Raw genomic sequence first — 24,887 nt, 5'->3', positions numbered from 1 at the left:
GAAATTTTCTGATCCCAGACAATAATGCTGACTATGGCAATCCGTATCAGCAGGTGAGCAGAAAAATTTTTTTTTTCTCCTCCCATCTCGCTTGAAATTCCTTCTGCTGGATTTATTCCACAGAAAAGCTAGCACATACATAGAACTTTTATGTTCAGTTCTGACCAACCTTTCTTCTCAAAATGAGATAAATGTGTGTATTTTGTATGATTTTTTTAAAAACATGGATGTATATATAGACACACACGCTCATATGTACATACACACGTTATTTTGGGCTTGATTGGTTGAGATTTGTTTCAGGTGGAAGCCTGAGAACAGCTAACACGTTTTTTGATGGCCTTAGTGAAGACAAACACTGGTGGTTTTAGAGGACACACTCTTGTTCTAAGCTAACAATATGCACTCAGACTGCTCCACTTGTAAGAATTCCTGCTGGAGTCAATAAGGTTCTGTGCTGTTAGTGAAACAGCTTTAAAAGATGAGACTGGACTCCAGGCAGTGGAATCTGAGAAAGTTCTCCAGAGAAATCCCTGATCTTAACCATTTACAGATGAAATCACTCTGTATTCCATGGGTGAAAAAATTCAAAAGGTCAGTTGTGTTGTAGCAATCATTGATGTTGTAGAATTAACAAAGCAGTATATAAAAGAGAAAAAATAATCCTTGAGATAAGAAGAAGAACAATTTCTCTCTCCTTAACTGATCAACAGGGCCTATTTATCTTCATCCAATTAAGCACTAGCTTCAGTGTTCTTGAAAATTAGCATCTTCAGCATACCTTGTAGTTTAAAACTGTGGCATCTTTGGGGTTAATAAATAACTACTTGCTCTCTCATAATGCTGGGAGACTGAAACAGAACAGAACACTATTTTCAATGAGGATATCTGGATGCTGTGTTTTTTTGATACTAAAACCAATTTTTTATCCTGTTTGAAGCTTGGAATCCCAGTGCAGGTACTACTTAAGTGCCAAAACTTAAGATGTACTAAAGCTATGTAGATGCAGTTTATTAAAGTTATGTAGTGAAAAACAGAAGGTTTGGCCTTGCAGTCCTGTATTTTCTATATTTGCTATAGAATATGACTTCTAAAAAAATGAACATCAAGTCAAGCACAGGGCACTACAGAGAGAAGTGCAGTCCTGAGAAAGGAAGTCCACAACTTTTTGAAGAACTGTAATACATTTTCTGGAACATTTTGTATCTTACATTCAAGTTACAGGAATTATTTGCAATTTAAACTGCTTGTTTTTAGACAGCATATTTGAAAATAATATCATAATGTGTTTTAATTTCTCAAGACTTAACATAAAATGCTGCAACAAGAATTTCTCTGGGAAGAAAAAAAAAAACCTTGTGAAAAATTAGAAACGATATTGCTAAAATGGGAAACCCTGATATTCAGATATATATGTTAATCTAGTAAAAATCATGATAGAATGCTTCTGACAGTGTCTAACTAATCAGAGGTTAAGTTAAAACCAAAACAGATTCAACCTAACATGTATGCCTTGTACAAATATATAATGCACTATATTGCAGAAAAACAATTCCCTATGATCTGTTTATATGAGGTAAAAAAGCACCAAATCCAGTTTTTGCAGTCCAGTTTGATTATTCTTATTTTTCAGGAGGAAAGCCCTATGTGTTGCACAATGTGACCCTGTAATGATCCTTAATGGTCACAAATTTAGTTGAGACATGATAACAACTATCTAAATTGCATCTAGGGGGCTTCCTTTTAGCTGACTTTTGGTTTAATTATAGAACTGTGTGTGCTAAGAACAGTGAGAATACTGAAATTTGTGATAAAATAAAAAATAAAAAACAAAAAACAAAAAAACAAAGGTGGCAGACTTGAACCTCCTCTGAAACACAGACTTCATGAGGAGGCAATTTACAGAACCAAACACTACAATATATTGTGGTACCAGGAAGGCAAATAGATTTCATTTTTCTAATGTTTATGAAAGATCCAGTTTATGTAAAAAGGCAATAATGCAACTAGGAATAGCGAGGTTAGTATAAACCTGAAAAATAAACCATAGTACTTCATAATCATGCAAATCTGTCTTTATAGACAATCATTGCCATTTACAGACAATATAGCGCATGCAAAGTCTCTTTTATTGTGCAGTAAATACACATAAGAAAAAGTTAAGGGAGCGCATACAATTTTGAACATATTAATTTCATTTTCTTTCAGTCTGGCTTTATGATCTTTAAACAATTTAGAATATATTAAATCTGAACTGACTAAAACAAAAGAGGTACATAGTTTGCAATTATTCATTACTTAACATCAGCTGTAACACTCTGCTGTACTTACTTAGAAGAAACATTTTTAATTGCACCATTTATAATACATCAGAAAGGTTCCTTCCATGAACCTAAGTGAGATAAACTCTTGTGCTTATTTGGCAGACATATTGTATGTGGTGCATAGAAAACCAGCTACACTGCATACTCCATCAGTAGAAGTAAAATACTTTATGAAAGTTTATTGAAAGATGTGATTGTCTTGCACCATCCAAATAACAAATTATCTTACATCATCACAAGTCTGAATGCATGGAGATCCACAGGAGAGGATGCTTTCGACAAACCATATGTAGAATGTTATTTTGCTACCATGTTAAGCTCTATATGGTTCTAACATACAATATGTACTTAATGAACATACTATTTCAATGTAAACGTAGATCTAAAGTGGTGCATCAGGAGATGGAATTATTGGTTCTTGAATTCTACAATGAAATTTCATGCAAATAAAATCACTAGAGGCTTTTATAGGGGATTTAGGAGATTGTGTCCAAATCCCAACAAAAACTATTGCAAATAAGTTCAATGATCCACAGTCACCAGAGAAGACTCCACATAAAGACTGGTGGTAGGGCACACATTGTACACAGAGTATTCTACATACTATCATTAGAAAAGTAGATAACAACAAGAGAAAAGGAAAATGCACAAGCAAAACCAAAAGGAATGCAAATCAACAATACAGCGAGCATGCCAGAGTAGCATAACACCATCCAGAAACTGCTGTTAGGGTAAAATAAAAAATATAAAGTAAAACAAAACCAACAACATCCAAAAAACTCAAAAAAAAAAAAAAAAGTAGTTACATAGAAGATGCACCAAGGAACATAAAGAATGAGTCTTTGCAGTATAACAAAAATTAGACACATGCATAGAAATGAGGGTTTGTGTTGTGATAGTAAGATACCAGTCTGAGGCCTAATTTACCTTCACTGTCTGACATGGCATGCTGGAAGTCATCCATGATGAAGGCTATATCTCGATCATAGCCTCGAGTCCGTGACTCCTCCCTCATATGTTGCTGGACCTCAGGTAATGAATGGCTTGATCCAAACTGGTCCCTGGTATCTGCAGATATTGGTGGCAAGGGTCCAGCTGCTGCTCTTGCCATTCCCATTGGTTGGCCAACGGGACTTAGCGGGCTTTCTTCCTCTGAGTTCTGTGCTACAATCGGGATCCTTCCCCTGCTTTGGCTAATAGGTAGACTGGTGGGTTTAGTTCTTCCAGAAGGTGCTGCATGGCTAAATGAAACATCTAGGGGTTCAGCTTCTTGGGCTTTTAGTCTTAAAGAAGAACTGGAAGAATCCCTTTTCAAAGACAAATCAAGCCCATATACTGAGGAGGGTCGGGATGAGGGTCTAGATCTACTACCACTGCTATAAGACTTGTCTGCTTCATCTTGTAATGTGGATCTCATTGTTGGACCTAGTGCAGCCCCAAGGCCTGCACCAATGGATGAAGTTAGTGGTGCCCCCATGTATTTTTGTTGGTCAGTGATGTTTTTTCTAAGGCCAAAAGTTATATCATCCTGAAGAAGCCTTGCCCTAGTAGTAATTCCCCCAAGTGATGACGTGCTTGATGAAGTCATGTAGGTTGAATAGTCAGGCTCAAGGTCTCTACTTTCTTGGATAGGTGAAAACTTTGTTAGTTTGGGATCTATCAAAGCTTTCTTGTGTTTTGACTGCTTCTGGTAAAGGAGGGCTGCTGGAAGCTGCTTAGCAGCCTGTTTCTCAAGGGTAAGCCTACCTATGCTATATTTCTCAGACTTGGGAAAGTGCCTGAAGCTGCCCTCCGGGTGGTAATACTGTGATAGGCCAGCCAAGTGATCAAGACTTTCTGCACCTCTACGGAACTCCTGCTTTATCTGGTGTTTCAGAAGTTTGAGCTCATAAGGGTCCTCCATTGGGTCTTCGTCAGCTTTAACATAGGAATGTAACCTAGAAGAAGTCTGCAGTGGTGCTAGGAAGTCTGATACTTCTTGTGCTCTCCTGGCCTCAGTTGTGCGAAGCAGTCGATCTGTTTTGGTTAGATCTTTTTCATGGAGGCTAAAACCAGAACCAAGTGTTCCTGTTCCTTTCGTAAGCTCACCTATATCATCAATCAGCACATAATTTCGGGGTGTATGGTGGTGGTCTATATCTGCATAGAATGAATCTGCAGATATGCTTGATATAGGGCTGCTTGCTATGCTGTTTCTCTCATCTAATCCCATCCTTAAGTCCAAGGTAGTGTACTTACTGCCCAGCTGGGATACTGCATAATTATTGTCAGTTGAAACTGGTGCTATCATGAGAGGTTGATTGCGAATCACATCATAGTTTGTTGTTATCTTAGGCTCCAAATATAATGGAGTTTGTCTTGGCTTTGGCTGTATCACCATCATCTGTGATGAGAGTTGATAGGATGGCTGTTGAGTTGGTGGAGGTTGAGCCTGTGGAGTAAAGGACATAGTAGCTCCTGTTTGGAAAGCTGTCTGGGTCTGATAGGGGGAAACCTGCTGGTGATACAAAGGCTGCTGTTGTTGGTAATGTGACTGCTGTGTGAACTGAGTTGGTGCTTGCGTAGGCAGAGCAGGAGATGAATATTGATACTGAGCATATGGGCTTGTAGCAGGGGCAAACTGTGTCTCGGGCTGGGTCTGTGGTGGCATAAACTGATTAAATTCTGTCTGGGGTGCAGTACGTGGTCTTTCCAAGCCGTGTTGAGTTTCTATTCTGGTTGACCTGGTATTATTAACTTCACTGTCTGACATATAATCACGTTCTTCCGCTACTCCTTGGAGATAGGCACGTTCTCTCTTTTCTCTTTCTTTTAATAAGGCTTCTTTCCTCCTATTAATGCCCATTTCCAAGTACCTCAGTTTGGCATCTATTTCTTTTTCCTCCTCATCTAGCTCTGCTTGCTTCTTCCTAAGCTTGGCTGATTCCCGTTCAACCAGATCCAATTCTCTGTCTATATCCTGAAGAATTTTGGCTCTGGCCATAGTGGTGGTCCTACAAATCCGTCTGCGTGAAACTGATCCCACAGAAGTATATGGTGACTGAGTTCCTGCTGTTGCTTCCTCTGGAGGTGGGTTGGGCAGAGTCCTCTTCACCTTCTTCTGAGTGCCAGATGGAGTGATGCTTGAAGAACCTTTTGTCTGTAACAGAAGAAACAAGACTCAATCACTATTCTGGAGGCTTGATTGCCAATAGATCACAAGGAATTTAAAACCTTATTCTTGTTATGGCTTTGTATCTTAGCCACATACTTTCTGTAACAGAGAGGAAGCGTGTGGTGTCCTCAAATAAGCTTCAGGAAACAGGATCATATAAATTCTTATAGCCTGTTGAAGATCAAGATGAGCAGTCTAATGCAAAATAAGGGAGACACTCACTAGGGCCTTGTTTAACCTGACACTGATAAATATATGTTATATTCTTGAAATGGAATTAAGACTGTAATTTAAAAGTTACTTTTTTTTATCTTGACATACGTAAACATATACACTATATGTATACGTGTTAGGATGAGGTTAGTGTATGCAGATCTATGCACCTTCCTTTTACTTAACACTTTGAAATAATTGAAAATAATTTATAAAATAATTGAAAAAACTGAAATAATTTATATGTATAATTATAAATGTACATACATAAATATTTATGTCTATATATAAACATATAATTGTACAATGTAATAGAAATCTCTGAATAAGATTCTGAGTGCATACTGATCAGTTACAACTTGAAATAAAATCCAGACACCAAAGAAGAACTTTCTAGTGCCATCCTACTTGGTACAACAGATAGTCCAGTCCCTTCCTGTTTTTCCTTAACTCCATTGCTATACATTACAACATCAAAATTTAAGCAACATAAAAATACAATAATCTACTTCACACCAGGTGTACAAAACTCCCCACAGTTAATAATAAGAGGGTGATTAATGCTTCTCTAAGAAAACTACATATCATATACTGATGAGATACTTTTTGGAGCTCTCTACTCTCTCCATCAGCTAGGAAAGCAGGCTAGTTACACACAACTAGTTAGATGCAAGCTACAATGCCCTCTACATTACTAGTGCTTGTGAAAGGTTTTGAAGTAAATTTAGGCTCCTTTTCAATATAAATACAATGAAACATTACATTTTAATGATTCTGAGATTGTACCCTGTCTTCCCAATAGCTTCTTATGTACTTTGCCATAGTTAAGCATAAAAGATGGGTCTATACATGTACAGAGGAATAATCACATCAGCTATTATAGAATGCAGCCTTGCTGAGAGAAAAATACAAAAACACTTCAGTGATCTTTAAGTAATGAAATAAAAAGAATATTAACCAACTTGTCACTTCCGCCTCCACAGGCAAGCACAGCACTTTACCAAGCATTAACTATTATTAATTAAAATGGAATTTCTTCTTAAATAAATGCTATTTCACTCAAATAAGAAGTAAATATGAATAATTTTAATTAGCAATAAAATAGCAGTTTTCCTAGTTTCTTTGTCAAGAAAGTCTAAAAGTTTTTAGAGAGCTGACAACCTCTTTTTCTGCTAACCTTAAGGTGATCTCAGCAAATCAGAATAATCTACATTTGTAATGGATCTTTAGAAAAACATTCAGTTTTCAAGTGCCATTTAATCTCTTTTCATCATCTTCATCTCAATACCATCAACTTTTGCATGTTTCAGATTTCAATAAATGTAATTTAATTTTGTTTTCAACTTCCCATGTACATTCCCCAAACCCATATTGTGGCAACAAATCAAAGCATATCATTTTCTCTAGCTCAGTGTGTAGCTATAATCAAAGACAAATTAATCATCTACAGTAGGTCTAGTTGGCTATTAATTTATATTGTAAATTCAGTCCAATACCACTATTATTCTCCCCTCCCAAATTCATATAGCAGTCACAGATGGTGAATTGATCACAGATGGTCACCAGTTTTGGGGAACAGCTATTAATAACACATTCATTAAAAGATCTGTAACATTTTACAGAATTATTTTTGGATGTTAGCTATAATGCTGATGAATAAATCCTATGTCAACTAAAACTGCACTTTACTGAAAAAAGTGTCTTCTTTTACTATCTTTGTCTACATAAAAAGAATATATTTGTTTACATATCAGATTGATGAACACTTTAGGAAGACCTAAGGCTTGTTTTTGAAAAAGTATTTACAACCTATAGAACTCAGCTACTAATCTCATAAAATTTACACTTGGAAAAGAAAAAATGATTTTAATACTGTGATAAAATGCTATTTTTTTTCTTCCTAGATATTTTCATCATCAGTTGTATTAACATGTTACCTAGGAACTGTGTTAGTAGATGTAAAGGAAGGTCAACTTCAGTATTTTGGTAGATAAAAATTTAGACTGGTAGTAAATTTATTTATTTGTTTGTTTGTTTGTTTGTTTTGTGTTTTCCTTGATGGAAGGAATTGGGGAAAATAGCCAAGCTAGGCCTGACCTACACCAAATTCTACACTCTTTAAGAAACAAGAAAATAAAGTATTGGAAGTGGAAAGGAATAATTCCATCTAGCCCTCTGTGTATTTTTGGTCACTGTAGTATGTTTATAAAATTATGCTCATTTTAGGTTTAAAGTATCCAAAGGAAAGAGAGAAGAAACCGTCATCAGACTACTACAGAAAGAAATTAAAAAAACATCAAATATGGACGGGCATTCTTCGGGCTTACAATTACTATGTAAACGTTAAGTTGGATGTAAGTGACGCTAGTGACCTCTTTGATTTAAGAAGCCATAATACTTTCTGCCATATTTTATCATATTTTTCATCTTCCTTATTCTAATCTATCTGCTTCTTGTCATCTGTTATTGTCTTCCGTGATTTTTAAAAATCTTTCTGTGTTTAGCAAATCATTACTCTGCATGCTGACTGTAAATCTCAAGAACTAATTTATTCTGCTTCTTTTACCATGATAACCTTATAAAAGTATTACTTTATTGCTGGTGATTACATAGAATTTCAAACTACTCTGGGACATCCCTTTAGGATGGATATAATGGTAGTCATATCAGCTTCTGAGATGAAGCTGAACTTGCAAAAATAACCCCAAAGTTTGTGTTTGAGATAAAGCTATAGATATGTTGCCCTCAGTAGTACAGAGTAAAGAACTGACAAAGAAACAAGTTTGCCCATGGCAGGGGTGTTGTAGCTCAATAATCTTTAAGGTCATTTCCAACCTAAGCCATTCTATGATCCTATGATCCCTTCTCCCAGCAATTTGTATTGTTAACAAAGTTTTGAAAGTAAAAATTGGAGAAGAATGCATTCCTCAGTCTTGCAGTTTAATGACACGATAACAGAGAGGAACTCAAAATACAAATAGGTTTAGCAAAATTTTTCTTTGCTGCCTGACAATATTGCTAGCTGGTTGAGGGAAGGGATTGTACTGCTCTGCTCTGTGCTGGTGCAGTCTCACCTTGAGTACTGCAGGCAATTTTGGGCAACACAGTATAAGAAAGACATAAAACTGTTACAGAAATCCAAAAGAGGGCTATGGTAGAGGGTCTAGAGGGGAAGACATATGAGGAGTGGCTGAAGTCATTTGCTTTGTTCAGCCTGGAGAATAGAAAAGGAGGCCTCATGGTGGCCTACGGCTTCCCCATTGCTGTGGTTTAACCCAGCAGGCAGCTCACCACACAGCTGTTTGCTCACTTCCCATAAGTATGATGGAGAAGGGAATTAGAAAAAAGGTAAATAGATTGCAATAGACAGTGATGTTAGACTACCTACACTCCACGACACATAAAAACTAAAAGTAAACCAGGTCACAGCAGAAGACACTCCTTTGCCACAATCCTCTGTGAACTCAACAGTGTGGAGGAAAGTGCTGTACACCACAGAGGAACAAAAAATATTTCTCATTCAAGTTTTTGTGTACCCTTCTAGGCTTTATATCTGTTACGTAGATACCATAGATTACATAAATACTCTAGCCAATGGCTAGAGGTTTGTTACTTTTGATAACAAACAGAGCAAGAATATTGAGAAAGTTCTCTCAACTAGCTGACATAACATCCATGACGAATCACAGTTTGGAAACCAAGTAAAGGAAAATAGAAATTTTGCATCATAAAGAAAATGTATTTATAAAGTGTATTTATAAAATAATACAGTGGAATAATACAAACTGTGCAAAATGTCTAACCACCAATAAAACCCCACTAGCCAGCCAGCACTGTCTTTCCTCATGTGTCCTTGCTGACAATGGGAGTGGAAGAAGAGTCAGATGAGCTGAATTTAGCCTTGTGTATAGGAGGGAAATATCCTATTTCATGAGTAATATGACAAAGCTTTTCTTTAATGGAACTATCATCTTTTACTTTTCTGGAGGAATTTTGCTCTGGGAACTGAGCAGTGGAGCAGAAAACTAGTTCCTAAATCACACAGCAGCGCTGGAATGCCAGTCAGTCTAATTTTCTCTCTTTTTTTTTTTTTTTTTGTCACTCCTTTGGATGCTCTGTAGTGATAAATATCACCCTGTCAAAACCAATATAATTTTTTTTTAGAAATAGTCTATTCCAAAACAATATGCATTTTTTTTTCTTTCATATGTTTCAGTTAGAGTCATTCATTCTTCAAATGAGGAATTCTGTACTTTTCATCCTCTTGCTCTTTTCTTTTTCTCTGTGAAATTGTTTGAAATTGACATTTTCATTCAAATGCAAGAGGAACAGCACAGTGCACTTCCTAACAGCTGATGTGACATGAGATATCAATGTCTTTCCTCAGTAAAACACATAAAAGGACATACGCTTCTTTTGATCTCAGGAGGAAAAAGGAGAAATTCAATGAAAAATTGATATGCAAACTACAGACAGATGTGAACTTCACACGGCGGTTTTCAAAGTGATCCAAACCTCTGATTCATCTACTTTACATGAGTACACGTAATTATTGTTCTCCAATATTTGTATGGAAGATGACTTTGTTTTCCACAGACCAGTTTATCTGTGATCCATTTGGAGCAGGATTGATAGTTTATTCTCAAAGGGCAATGGGGCAGCTCATTCCTCAGTTACACTGGTAAAAATGTTAAACTGCGATATAAATAAGCACAGATACATCAGTGGAAAATCAGAATGTAATAATGAAACCCAATGTTTTGAAACTTTGACTTGAAATGTGCAACTGGAACAATACTCCATATGTGTGAATTTAACTGATAATAGGCAACAGCATACATATTATTCACAATCTTGTGTTTTCATTTCCTCAGCTTATATATACAAATGATATCTATACAATGTGCTTTTTCTGCTTGTAGCAGTCTCTTCCTCATACTTCCCTCAATATAATACAATAGTGTATAAAGTATTTTCCTTCTTAAGATTAAATTTATACCAAAGGGCAACGGTTCTCTTCTTTTTCCCTCTGAAATTCATTGCTATTTATCTTTGAAACTGTATTATTTATCTTTGCAAAGTGCTCTGAGATACAAGCTCATGTGAGAGATTTGCTGTTCAATTTTATTCAGTGCATATGGAATTATATCTATCTCAGTTATTTTAAAATGAGTAAAAAGATTCTGGGAGATTGATTCAGACAGTGAAAACCTGTCAAGCAGAGTCAAATTCTCAAACTGGAACACTGCTTCTGCATCATCAAAATGTATGTTTCATATAGGTTAAATATTTTTTTTCCCACTATTTAGTCTCTGAAAAAAAGAAAAAAAAAAAAAAAAAAAGAAAAAGAAAAAATAAGAGGAGAGGAAGGTGAAGGAAGAAAGAAAGAGGAGAAGGAGAAGGGAAAGATCCTGTCTACAAAAACAGGTGAAAACCATTGCCAGAATTTGCATTCTGAATGACAAATATGGATTTCACACTTCACTATGAAGTACTTGAAAACACTGCAAGACATAACATAGCTGCTATGTAGGAGATACTACTGATGCCTAATAACTGCTTGTTTTTATGTGATTTTACCCAAATATGCTGAGTACAGAATCACTAAATCATTAAAGTTGAAAAAGATCACTAACCAGATAGTCCAACCATTAATCCATCTCCACCATGTGCTCTGAACTATGTCCCTCAGTGTCACATCTCCACATATCCTGAACACCACCAGGGACAGTGACTTCACCAGTTCCCTGGGCAGCTTGTTCCAATGCATTACCACTCTTTCTAAAATGAAATTTTCCTAATATCCACCCTGAATTTCCCCCGGTGCAACTTATGACAATTTTCTCTCATCCTATTGCTGTTACTGCTGAGAAGAGGCCAATTCCCACCTTACCACAACCTCCTTTCAGACAGTTGTAGAGAGCAATAAGGACTCCAGTGAATCTCCTCTTCTCTACATTAAATAATTCCAGTTCCCTCAGCTGCTCTTAATAAGATTTGTGCTACAGACCCCTCAGCAGCTTTGTTGTCCTTCTCTGGACATGCTCCAGGACCTCAGTGTCTTTCCTTTAATGAGGGGCCCAGTCAAATGCAGTCTCACCAATGATGAGTACAGAGGAATGATCATCTCTCTGGTCCCTACAGTGTTTTACTTATATATATATATATATCAGTATATTAAAAGCTACAAATAAACTTCACAGAAAGAAAACGCTCCTCTCCCAATCCCCAATACTGTATTTTTACTATAAGCTCTAGTTAGTATTCTATGTACTATATTACTACAGACATAGTTCAGAACTGGTCTGATTTAATAAGTATTTTTTCATACCATCAATTCAGAGAAACCTTTGTGAATTAAAATCTTTCCCTAATTGTAAATTCTTTGTTATTTTTTTTTTTTTTTTCAGAAGACAGTCAGAAAGTATCCAAATGAATCCAAATGGTAAATCCAAATGAATGGATTTACCCAGGTTCTGTTTTTCTCATGACTCATAAAAGTTTTTGAAGTTTCTGAAAAATACTCTGCTTCTATAGCCCAAAAGATTATGAAATAAATGACAAAACATTTTGTACAAAGTATGTTGAAGTCTCTGCACTGCGTAACAACTTGTAAAAGAGAAACATTCACCACCTGAAGAAAAAATAATGGCAAAACTAAAATTGCTATAAGTTGGTGCTTAATAAGATCTAGAAAAAGGCTGCAGACTCACAAGGGCTATGTGCTATATTACAATACACTATACCACACTATAACACCATTAGTGTTTCTTCATCATCACTTATTTTTTTCCCTGTCATTTCAGTGGCAGGGTGCACTACGTTAAAGAGTTCAGAACTGCGGATACTCAGAAGTTCCCAGCTTAACGTGTGGAAAGTTATCAGGTCTGTGAAGCAGATGGACCACTTGCTGCCAGTGCTTAATAAAGATAAAAAATGTTTTATGTACATGATGTGCTGTTATCTCCAGCACTCCCTGTTTTCAGATTTAACTAACTCATGGCATAGAGCTGTACCTAAGTAGTACATTCCGATGCAGAGGCTATGTGATTCTGCCACTGGTATTTCAAACCAGTTATTTTAAAGGATATTGTACCACAGGATTAATTGTAAATTTCAGATTTAGTTGATAATGAAGCTATTTGTGGCAGTAGAAAAAAGCACCACATTCCTTCATCTTGGAAGGAGAAAGCTAAGTAATAAATCTTTTTTGCATGGACTCATTCACTCACTGTAATTAATAGTGCACTGTTTCACATCATGTAACATACATGATTATATGTAATTCCTCTCAATCAGAGGAACATTCTTCCTGTTTGAAGCTCAGATCTCATCTACTGAAAATTTTACTGGATTGTGAATAGTCCATCAGTGAGAACATACTTTTAATTCTCTCCCTTTGCAGTGAGAGAATCCTGGCCAGAAAGTGCTGGTGAGAAAAAATTCAGAACAGTTTATGCTTATCAGTAGGACATGTGTATGCTGAATTAACACCATCTGTTTTCAACTGATAACAGACTACTTTCAGTTTTCAGATGTAATTAAAGAAAAAAAGTACCCTCTCTCAAAAACAATGGAAATATTAATCTTGTTTTACAAGAAAAAGCAAATAAACAAAGAAGGTGTGAGAAAATCCTGTCTTTTTCTGCCTATTCTCTGCTACTTGCTTCCTCCAATGGATAGTGGCTGACAGGACCTCCCATGCTGCTCCACAGCCCGTGTTTATTTGCTAGACTGAGAATTCATCTGCCCAAATGCAGACATAAGGTACAGAGCTAATCTGAGGTAGTCTTCCACACTACTGAACTGAAAGAAAGCAGATTTTTAATTCAGCTCTCTCCGTAATGATAGCTGAATTCAACCATTTTTTCCATGCAGGATTCTCACAACCTCAGCAGTCAGAGGCTTTGGGCTCCATTCTTTCTGATTCTAGAGGCAGTGTTTGTTCCACTCTCCACTTTTAATGCTTTGCTCCCCTAGTCTAGATTAAAGATGATGGAGTGAGTAGAGCCCTTATTAACCACTTTCTCTGAAATGTGGTTCATGCTTGCAGAAAATGGCCATGTAAGTCTGGCTGTAAAGCACAGATTAGACAAACTCCTCAAGCACCTGGCTGCATAATGCAGGTCTTTCTATATGTGGCTACACCTTCTGTCTTTTCAGCTCAATCCTGAGTTCATCCACACTGCTGTGTGCCTGCAGAACAACTTACACCAATTTTCCTTCCTTCTCTTTCCAAAAGTGCCCTAAAATTTACTACTGCAGACATGTTCTACTGTAGAAAAACACACTTCTCACTCCCCTCCAGTAGCATATAAGCTCTGCAAGGTTTATCATGTTTGGTTTATCAGAACCAACAGTGCTTCATGGTGGTGGCACAGCTATCAAAATATCCAGCATTACTCCACTGAACAACAGCACAGGTGAAGGAGTCAGCTCAGTACAACAGACATAGAACAATTTGATAAACCTGTGCTATATCATAAGCTAATAACTCTTAAATAAGCCAAAGTCCTCATTCCAGAATGTGTGTTTACACTGTCTAATTCTAAGTAACATTTTGGATAGTAAAGTTAAGAAGACTAATGATGATTATATTTCTACATCTGTATTAGAAGGCATGACAAGACCCTTAATTCAACCAGACTTTTGTCGTGAAGTAGCAGAGACGTGCAAAAAAGGTAAAAAAACTCAGAAGCTAAATTTCATATGAACACTTACATGTAACATTTTAAAACAGAATTTGGCCAGGCAGACTGTGAACAATGGTTTATGACACTCGCCTTTCCTGTTGACTCCTCGTTTCCAGGTTTCATCTAATTCCAACAACTCAGAAGCCTTCTGGTCTGCAGCAAGTTCTACACAATCTCCTCCGCCTCATCATTTTCTCCATCAGTTCAGCTTGTGAACCCATTCCTGTCACTTCTCTGCAGTTTCTCAGCACCTCTCTGAACTTCTGCATGCAACATTTTTCCCCCCCTCTCTCCACCCCTCTTTCTCTGAAGCATGAGATTTCCCTCTAAAATATGCTCTGTTGCTCCCAGGATAGGAGCAATCTCTCTCCAGAAGCTTCCAGCCAAGCCAAATGAATGAAACCAAACCTGACAACAAACACATAGAATAGATCATCTGCCACAGATGGCCATACTTATGAAGTGTGAAAACCACTCACAGTATGCCCAGATTTTCTGTTACATTTTTTCTACAAAGTGTACTAGCCAGACCACACAAAAAATACATCCCTTTCTTATTCTCAGATAAAAGTGGATATTCCAGTTCGATACAAACCCATTTTTAAGCAATAGAAGTTAAACAAAACCAAATTAACTTCTCACACCCCACTCAAAATCTCCAAAGACCCCATCTTTTGAAGATAGCACTAATAATAGAATAAACTTACAAAGAAACTTGCTATATTGCTATATTGATACAAAATAGAACTTTTCATGGAAGAAGAGCAACTTTCATTATTTTACCTGTTTACCTGTTTAAATTTATATCCTTTTTTTTTTTTTTTAATGTAAAATGAAGACTTTTAAAAGGTATGCAGCAATTGTTTTGAAATTTACTTTTTTATATTTTTTTTTTCCCTCTATATTTCTTCTATATGTATTCTACCTTCTGTTGGTACTACTCTGAATTCAGTACATGGAGGTGGCAAATGTTTCATTATTTGATACTATTTAAACTAGACTGGACATCAGCACTAAGTCTTCACTGAAGGAATCCAGTCAAGGCACTCAACTCACTCTTGATCAGCACACAAAAATTTTGCAAACAAAATTGGGAGAATTCTGATTTTAAGAACAGCCTGTGCCTTTTCTTTTTATGATATATTTACTGATATATTTTTAAAGCTGGTTGTTTTAGGAATTTTTATACATGGTTTATACGACTAACACTGAAATTTTCAGAAAAGCAAGTGCTCCATTTTTTTTATAAATTAATTCAACAGCTTATTGTCAATGTGACATTCAAACTGCATAGGGACAGGGAAGAAGAAAGCAGTGATATTTAATTTAATTTTCTTTCTGCTATTTTAATATCAATATTTAGACTCATAACTTTCTTCTTTCCTGTTCTAAACAGGACAGGAAAATAGAAATTTGGTGACCTTATAGTAATGTAGTTGAAGAAAAAGCACAAGAAAAATAGAATGTGCTTTTCACAGTGCTTACCATGGTCAAATAAGGTTGTGCTGCCTGGTAAAAGATAGAAATCCAGATCTTATACCTGAGCCTTCTGGATTCTGAATTTATTCAGATGAAGTATCAGCTAGGATTGTTTCCAAATACACACTTGGCTTGTTTATCTTTTCTGCCTTTTTTATATGTGTTCTTCCCATCATCAAGTCATTTCTCATGAAGATTGCTGTTAATTCATTTTTATATCACTGAAGGAGGAACCTAATATGGTTTTTACAGTATTTTCTGATGATACTATTTATGTTAATTGATCTTTGATAAGTACATAAACAAAAATAAAGAACATTTCCATAAGCATTACAGAATCTGTAATGCTTATAGAACTAGCTGCTTCATTATTTCAGCAGGAAACATTGCTTTAATTTTCAGATCTCTCTTATGGAAGCTGAATGCATAGTAATCATTCCAGTACCTCACTGTACATATAGCAGACAGGAGCCAGGCTGGCTGAATAGTGATGATTATCTTGATTATCTTGACTGATGAATCATCAATGCCATTTATCTTACCATACATTGTCTAGGGGCTTTGCACATGACTGTGCAATTCTTTATCATGCTGTTTGAACATAAGTTTACCTATAAACAGCAAGTACTGAAGTTATGATGAAATATTTCTCTTTATTTGCGCTCCTCTCCTGGAGAACATTCAGTGACTTGGTATCTGACCACAGCCAACATTTTTAAACTCAGATGTTGCTTTTCCACCACAGCCTTGATTCCCTCCTCAAGCATGTTATGGATTATATATTCATGAAATATAACTACAATGCAGTAACATAGTAATAATTTCAGAGGTAAGATGATCAAGAATTAGAAAAGGGAACATAAATCCAATATATTTTAGCACAAAGTAACATAAGAAGAATAATATTTCATAAATTGTAGAGCAATTCAAACTCAAGACCAAGTCATGATGAATAAACCATTGTCACAGATGTGTCTTATAAAAAGCAAACCTTGAGCTCTTTGCAAGACATAAAAAGATACTGTGAAGAGAATGCTATTACTTTCTTTTATGATCATAGATCTGGAACATATAATCAGCCTACTACACCAAAGAGAAATTTCCTATCACTCATGGAACTATATCACAGCATTCTCATTTAGGAGAAATATTTTTAAATATATATTTTTATATTATTTTATTATTTATATTATTTTTTTATATTCTGTCTTCAGATTAAAGAAAAAGAAATTTCATAGATATAAAAAAATATTTTGCTTTTAATGGTTAACACTAAACATTTAAAAGGAACCTTATGACAATTTTCTGAGTGTAAACCAAGTTCTGTAAGAGAGGAAAATAACACCTAACCTCAAAAGTCTACTAACTCATTCTTTTCTGAAAGTATATGAATTAGTCACTGTCATAGACAAAAGTTTGAAGGAGTTAGACACTGACATGAAATTGTGCTGCAGCGTCCATTCTCACAAAACTGTTCCAATTTTTGAACTGCGTGTAGAAACATAACAACAGCTAAAACAGAAAGACGGAGAGCATTCAACTTGTTCTTCTGCCTTTTCATGCTATATGACCAGCTCAGGAGAAACTATAAATTATTGATTGCTCTTCACCAGTTCTGCACTAAATTTTCCAGACTAAGCTCCAACTCTGAACACTCTGAACTGCAGAAAATAATAATTTTAAATTTCTTTAAAAATGCTTTGGCATCTAATAATAAATTATTTGTACTGTATCTTTCAGCAAATGGCAGTGACTTTCAGATAGAGATTTAGAAATACAGAGCTATCCTAAGTCATTTGTATGTTTCTCCCTATTACATAAGTATGATGACATTGAAACATACTTTATTTCAACTCTGATGCTCTCTTATGTGACCAGGAGATCTTTCTTGTTCCACCTTGTTTTCTCCTTTATTTCTCACTCTGTGTCTGTGTAGCATAATGTATCAATATGGGTAAGATACCTGTCAAAGTAAGTTACTAGTGACTGGTGAAAATAGCATAAAAAATCTGATGCAGAAGGAGACTTCAAGGTCTCAGCTATTCTGTCAATATCTCTAGTTCATAATATACATTCAAAGCAATTCCATATATCAGACTCCTTCTGGTTTTTGAAGCAAACAGCTAATTATCATTGCCTCTCACTTTCCAACAATTACTTTATTGATTGTATTCTAGCAGAATGACAGAATTACAGAATGATTGAGTTTGGAAGAGACCGGTGGAAGTCTTCTGATTCAGACCCCTGGCTCAAACAGGGCCAGCAGAATGAGTCTGCAAGGACCATGTTCAGACAAATTCTGAGAAAGGAAAAATATTTCTAGAACAATTTAGACAAACAAATCTTTTTACAATTAATAAAAACTTTTTTTCCCCCCCAAATATTTCCAATAAGATTAAAACAAAAGAAAAAAAAATAAAAACTCATTACCATTTTTTCTTTTCAAATCTGTATAATCCTTCAGTTTGCCAGATGTAGTAGGCTCATTTTTCCTTTTGCCCCATAGGAAAAATTACAGTTTATTGAAAGAATCAAGGGGGAAAAAAAGGAGGCTTCATTTTCAAAAAAAAAAAAAAAAGCTAATTGATGTCTTCACACAGGGGGTGATGACACACTGGAACAGGTTGCCCAAGGAGTTTGTGGATGCCCCATCCACGGAGGTATTCAAGGTCAGGCTGGATGTGGCTCTGGGCAGCCTAGTCTGATGGTTGGCAACCCTACACATAGCAGGGAAGTTAAAACTAGATGATCATTATGGTCCCTTTCAACCCAGGGCATTCTATGATTCAAATATCAGAGGCAGGATTACTGAATGTAGACTTACAACCTCCTAAGAGATGCACAGTGAAGGACTGAAATCACAGGTTGCACAAGGGAAGTCATGAATTCTTTGCCATGGGAGCAATTAAAGCTGCCCAAAGAGGCTGTGAAATTTGCAGAGATTCTCAAAATTCAAGAGGCTATCCAACCTAACTTTAAAACTAGCCCAACTTTGAGGTGGAGGTAGGACTATATTATCTCAACACACTGCTCCCAATCTGATGAGTTGGTAATCTTTTTCTCAGACACTGTGATGGCTGAAGTGCTTGGCTATTTAATGTTTTCAGAAGGCAATACAGGCAATCACATCCTTATGGATTTCTTACCAAGATGCTGTGGAAGGTGTGAAACAGTAAGGACTTCAGTATTTATTCGTATTAAATAAGAGCTTCAATGTAGGCAAGTATTCTACAAGTGCAGTGTTGTTGAGATGAAAGGTACTATTAGTCATGTCTACAAAATATCCTTCAGAAAAGCCACTTTGCTTTTATTTATATATATATATGTATATGAATATATGAAAAAGAACAATTTTAAGTTAAACAATAACAGATGTATGAAGTAAAACAATGTTACTTTTGTAACTCATCACAAGTTTTTATCATCTTCTATGAGCTCTTTCACCAAATGAAGAAATTAAAATAAAAAAAAAAAAAAAGCAACTGCCTAGGTTACAATTCTTTCAGACGGGCAATGTTCAAACAGGCTGTAAGAACATAAGGACTCAGAGCAGCCTACACTACTGCTGTCAAAAGAACGACTTTTACTGCCTAAAGAAGTGTCTGGAAGCATTACTATAAAACTCTCCGTACTATTATATCACTGATCAAATGAGCAAAGGACAAACTTGTTGATTCCTTTCCTTCCTTTCTCTTCCTTTCTACAAGGCTGTAATATTTCTGTTATGGATTCTAACCTTGGTATAATAAAAGGAGCATCAATATGATGTAAGTAATTAACCAGACAGTAAGATTTCTGAAAAAGACAGCCATTGGCTCCAACTTACACTCAGACAAAAGTATCAGCTTCTTTCACTGTTATCCTCTACAACATCTACATGGTTCCCAGCAAGATTGTGGATACCTCCTCCCTGAAAGCATTCAGGGCCAGGCTGGATGGGGCTGTGAGGAAACCGGTTTAGTGAGAGGTGTCCCTGCCTATAGAAGAGGGGTTGAAACTGGTGATCTTAAAGGTCCCTTCCAACCCAAACCATTCTGTGATTCTATGATACGTACAACAGAACCACAACAATGCAAGAGGATATAGAAAATGTGCTCCATAAGTTTTTCGAGTAAATACTACTTACATGCTACATTGTGATTTCCTGAGGCGCTACGTTCTAATCCTATACAGGATTAGAAAATAAACATCAAGGCTCAAATTCCTTTTCTCCATATTAGGCATAAATTTTAGGGAGGTAACTGTCATTCTGATTCACTTTGTCTATCACGTCTCCTGATTATCTTTTCACTTATGGCAGCTGCCGACTGTCTAAACTGGAGCAATTGTCCAGATCTGCAGAAATCAGCAGTTAAATTATATATCTCACACATACTGAGAAAGTCTCCAGCATTTAACCCTCTTCAGATCCTTCCTCTATACTACTTATTTTCAAACTGTCTTTACTTTTAGTTAATGGCTAGCTCACCCCAGGGTCCTACACCAGGGCATAGGCTTGCCAGGCAGTGTAAGAGCACCAGCACACTCAATGCTTGAGCTGCATTTGGCAATAGCCAACAGCTTGCCAAGTGAGTAAGGCAACGGAATGAAAGCTGAACTTCAGCAGGAACCGCTCAGATTGCATGAGAGAAAGTGTCAGAGAGGGACTGTCTGGGAAACAGAAGTAGGGTTTTGCAAGGAGATTAGAGAGAAGATATGGACAGATGGGGAATGTGAACAGAAACAGAGCCTAGATCCAAATTAAGTCTGTGAGAATCCAAGAAGTTCTGGAGGAGGAGAGCCAAAAGGCAGGCTTCATCCGTACTCTCACACAGAATGATAGAAGGAATACCAAGAAAGAAATTTCAAGCTCTGCATCAGTGCTTCACAGATGTGTCTAAGCCATATCCTATGACAATGTTTCAGACTTACTCATCTATTTGGAGTTTCTAAATGTCTGAATTAGGCGTCACAGCACTGAGCAAATTAGGTACTTATAATATCTGTCTTGGAGCTTCATTCTAAGTGCAGGGACTGTAAGTACTTAGCAAACCTACAGAGATCATGTTAGGTGTGATTTTACACCATCAATATCTAACATGAAACATATTTCCTGTCATGCATACTGGAAGATGCTTGGCTTATCTAGGCTAATGAAGAAAAATATAAAAAGAAGAATGCTAAATGCAGAAAAGAAAAAAAAAAAGACACTACAACTGAGGAATAGATGGGACAAGGCTGGTATCACTTAGGCTGTTTCATTACAGCCATATTTTCTTTATCTCAGTTTCCTATCTTGTAAATAAAGAACCGAAGTACTGAGGCCACTGAGATTGAAGGAAGAGCCCTGAGTGGTTTACTCAAGCACTGTGTGAAAAATGTTGTATCAGTACAGCAATAATGTGGATATGAATATGTAACAAGAGCCACGAATACTGAAGAAAGTAGTATTTAATTTTTGAATTCAATTTTTAAAGCTAATACTATTACTTATACTGTTCAAGATATTTCTGATTTGGAAAGATAATTAGTCCTGTATGCTATCCCTTTGTGTTATTACCAGTATTCAGATAACACAGTCTCATCCTAATATCTTGATTATAAAGTATTTGTGTTATTGCAGTTAGAAAGCTTTTCTTCTTACCTACTGAATATCCCACAAAACAAATTGATATTCGTTTTCTGCTTCAATTGCACATGAAGAGTGGTTAGTAGGTATTTCACCTATAGCTCTATTTAATGTAGTGAAAGTGTGCTATCTTGTCTAGTTTTGGTCTTCCATTTACTAGATCAACACAGCCAGCTCATTCAGCCTCTCATCCAAGGCTTTGTTTTCTAAATCTTTTATCTTTTCTCTTTTGCTCAACTTTGATATATTTTTTTTATTTTTATTTTTTAATTCTCTCAAAGTGTTAAAAGGTGCTGATATAAACAGTATGTAGTATAACTGCTGAAGTCTCATCAAGCACTGAGGAATAAGGTACGACAATTAATACTATATCATATCTTATATAAAAGAAATTTTCTATTTTTTGCCCAAGCATTTTATACTTTAAGTCATATCTGAATTTCAATTTTTTTTAGTACTTGTATTGCATACTTCTGAAATTTGATGGATTGATTTTGTTTTTATTATTTTTAATTTTCTACCTGTATTGTCTGTACTATTCCCGAATTTCATTTTGGAACATTGTGCAGAATTGCTATTCTGCTTTCCAAAGTGATTGGGATTCCTGTACTGAATTGATCAGAAAATGATATGTGAGTGCATTTTTCCTACAATCTAAATTGCAATTAAATTTTTAAAGAGTCAAGTCTATGACCAAATTTTGTTTGTTCCACTTAAAGCTGCCTTCCAATTTGACAGTGACCAATTTAACCTGATAGCTCTTTTCAGTTTGCAGATGGAAATTATAGTTCCACTAAAAAATAGTAATTGCTAAATATTAGCTTATAAATAAATAATAGTATACTGAGGAAGAAATAAAAGAAAGGCAGTAGAAAGAACTATTTTTGCCAGTATTTCCTAATACTTACACTGGATTTTTGAGCATCAATATGTAAACCACATGCGTACAATTAAAATCTCAGATTAATTCAGAATTGTAAATATAGTTATTTACTTTAATAAATACTTTTTAACACAAAAACATTTACATAGCAAATCAATGTCATAATAGAAACATTTTGAGAATGAGGACCAAGGTGAAGTGCTCATAAGTTTAGTTCTCTCATATGCAAGTCTTATTAATTTCAAAAAATAACTACTACGTGTTATTAGCCCAAATGATGGTGTAGCACTTATGGCAAGAGAGAATCAGATCTAGCCAGTACTTCCAGAGATGAGATGTAAAGCTTCAGAGCTATGAGTGATGATTTATAACATTAATGCATTATCAAAACACTTGCAGCTTAGACATTAAAGATTAGCCTGATTTCATCCTTCCCTATTTATTTTATTTTATTTTATTTTATTTATTTATTTTGCATAAGCATCAGATCATTAGTTTTGAAAGTACTGAGGTATTTTTCAGATATTTTCAAGAAGAACATATGAGCTATCCTTTTTTTTTTTTTTTTTTTTTTTTGCCAGTCTCGGATTACTTCCAAGTAACATTTAATCACATTTGGCTGATCAAGGCAATATTTAATAAACTTTTAAAAATATCCTAATGATATTAAGGGAAGAAGTGTTGGAAATAAAGCTCACGTTATGTTATAAAGTTTTGGAGAAGGCATTAGTTTTCTACTTTGACAAGAACGAATTCCATGTTGTCTCTAATTACTGCACACTGGGAAAGTTTGCAGGGAGGTTTTTGTGCATGCAAACTAGATACTTTCTGGAGAAAGCTCTGGAGAATCTCTGTTCTAAGGATATCTCAAATGTGTTCAAATCTCAGTAGGGAAAAGCAGCCCAAACCAATGACTCCATTTGGACAACATCAAACCATAGGTTGAATCCAGTCCAATGTTAGATTCTCCAGCTGCACAAAGCATACTTGTAGAGGCTTTAGCATCAGTTAATGTGATCTGTTGTTCTGCTTTTAGTATACCAAATGTCTGTCTATAGGACACATTCGGTGCTTCCTTTGCAGGGAAGCTTTTATAGAAGTGGATCTGTCAAAGTTTCTGAGGATGTATGCTCATTTTCTCGGTACAATTTTTCTGAGTTTTTGTCATTGCTGCTCCTAAGAGAGTGGACAGAATAAAATGCAAGAAGTTGAACTAGTCAGCAGAACATGTGAAAGAATTTCTCTTGAGTTCAGACAGGTTAGTCCCTGTCCATCTAAGATAAGCAGGCAATTATACTAGTAGAAATGGTATCCTCCTCCTTTCTATTCAGATAAACTACTGCATTCCATGGCTTGGTAAGAGAGAAGAGTTTGAGGCAAAACAGAAGCAAATAAGTTCAAGCTTAATAGTCAGTGTATGCTATTCTGTCCCTCTTCTATGTCTGCTTTATTCTGCTGTACATATGTATAGTATTTGTTACTCTAAAGCAGGGAACATTATATTGGTCTTTCCGTACACCCAAATCTCAAAGAATTCCTAAAATGGAATCATGGGGTTAGATAACCAAGTCAGCTGGAAATGAGTGCAGAGATTACAATATCTTCATTCTTCTCTGTCTTTTATAGAAGACAAAAGATTGAGGACTGTGGCCATGGGATCTTTTTTAATGTGTAAATGAGAGCTGGCTAACAGGGAGATGGATGAGCTGTCAGCAGGTAAGAAAAGGTCCAAGTGACAGAAAGCCTAGGCTCTGTGTCAACTCTGCCATAAATCTCACACTTCAAAATAGATTATGAAGAGTCTCCTTTGAAAAGGAAAAGATTGAATATAATATTTTTTTCTGCTATGCATGAGTGTTCCTGTATTGAATATAGAAGGTATGAATTCAACTAATTTAAACGTAACAGGCAATTCAGAATGACCCAGTTAAATACTTAGAAAACAAGGCTTATATGATATGTTGACCAAATGTGAGATAGTCTTGTCTGTTTTAAAATCTGACAGATGGAAAAAAAGATGGCTTATTTAATTCACAGAAAGGTTATTCCAAAAGATTTAAAATACAGCAAAGGAAGCAGTAGCTTGAAATGGTAACAGATCTCTAAACTGTAAATGCTTCAAACTTTCAGTGGAAAAAGCAATCTCAAATCTAATGAAATGCTGAAGTGTAAAAAGATAGATATTTTACTATTTACACAGAGATAAAAGATTGTCATGAACTGTCTTTGTAGGTGAGTGAGAGACTAACTTTTCAACTCAGTTTCCAGTGAATGTTTTTGAAATGCAGAAGAGAAGTTGTGTGCTGGGGACTGTAAGAATCAGTGGCCCTTGAATCCCCCTTCCCATCAGTGCATTGCTCTACTGAACTCACACTTCTACTTTAAAGACATCTTTTTATAGAAAATCTAGACAGGAAGAGAGATTAAGTTATATGAGTGTGAAGCAGGAAACTCTTTTGAAAGTAATTCAACTGCTAATAGAACCTAAGTCTCATTATGAAAAGTCAGTTATATCTAATATTCTAGGCATTTA

The 24,887-nt window shown here is 35.8% G+C and overlaps 1 protein-coding gene across 1 annotated transcript in view; it reads right to left on the bottom strand.

The window, feature by feature from the left end:
- PCLO (piccolo presynaptic cytomatrix protein) overlaps positions 1-24,887 on the bottom strand; it is a 332,768-nt gene that overhangs the window by 146,599 nt on the left and 161,282 nt on the right. Inside the window, exon 7 of the mRNA XM_085216368.1 lies at positions 3,252-5,463. Coding sequence (XP_085072494.1) covers positions 3,252-5,463 — 2,212 coding nt within the window. The remainder of the gene's footprint in view (positions 1-3,251; positions 5,464-24,887) is intronic.

Source organism: Meleagris gallopavo, chromosome 1, assembly GCF_905368555.1.
Source record: "Meleagris gallopavo chromosome 1, MGAL_WU_HG_1.1, whole genome shotgun sequence".
In the NCBI taxonomy this organism is placed as follows: Eukaryota; Metazoa; Chordata; class Aves; order Galliformes; family Phasianidae; genus Meleagris; species Meleagris gallopavo.
The sequence above is the reverse complement of the archived record's forward strand: the minus strand, read 5'-3'. Positions and strand labels throughout refer to the sequence as shown.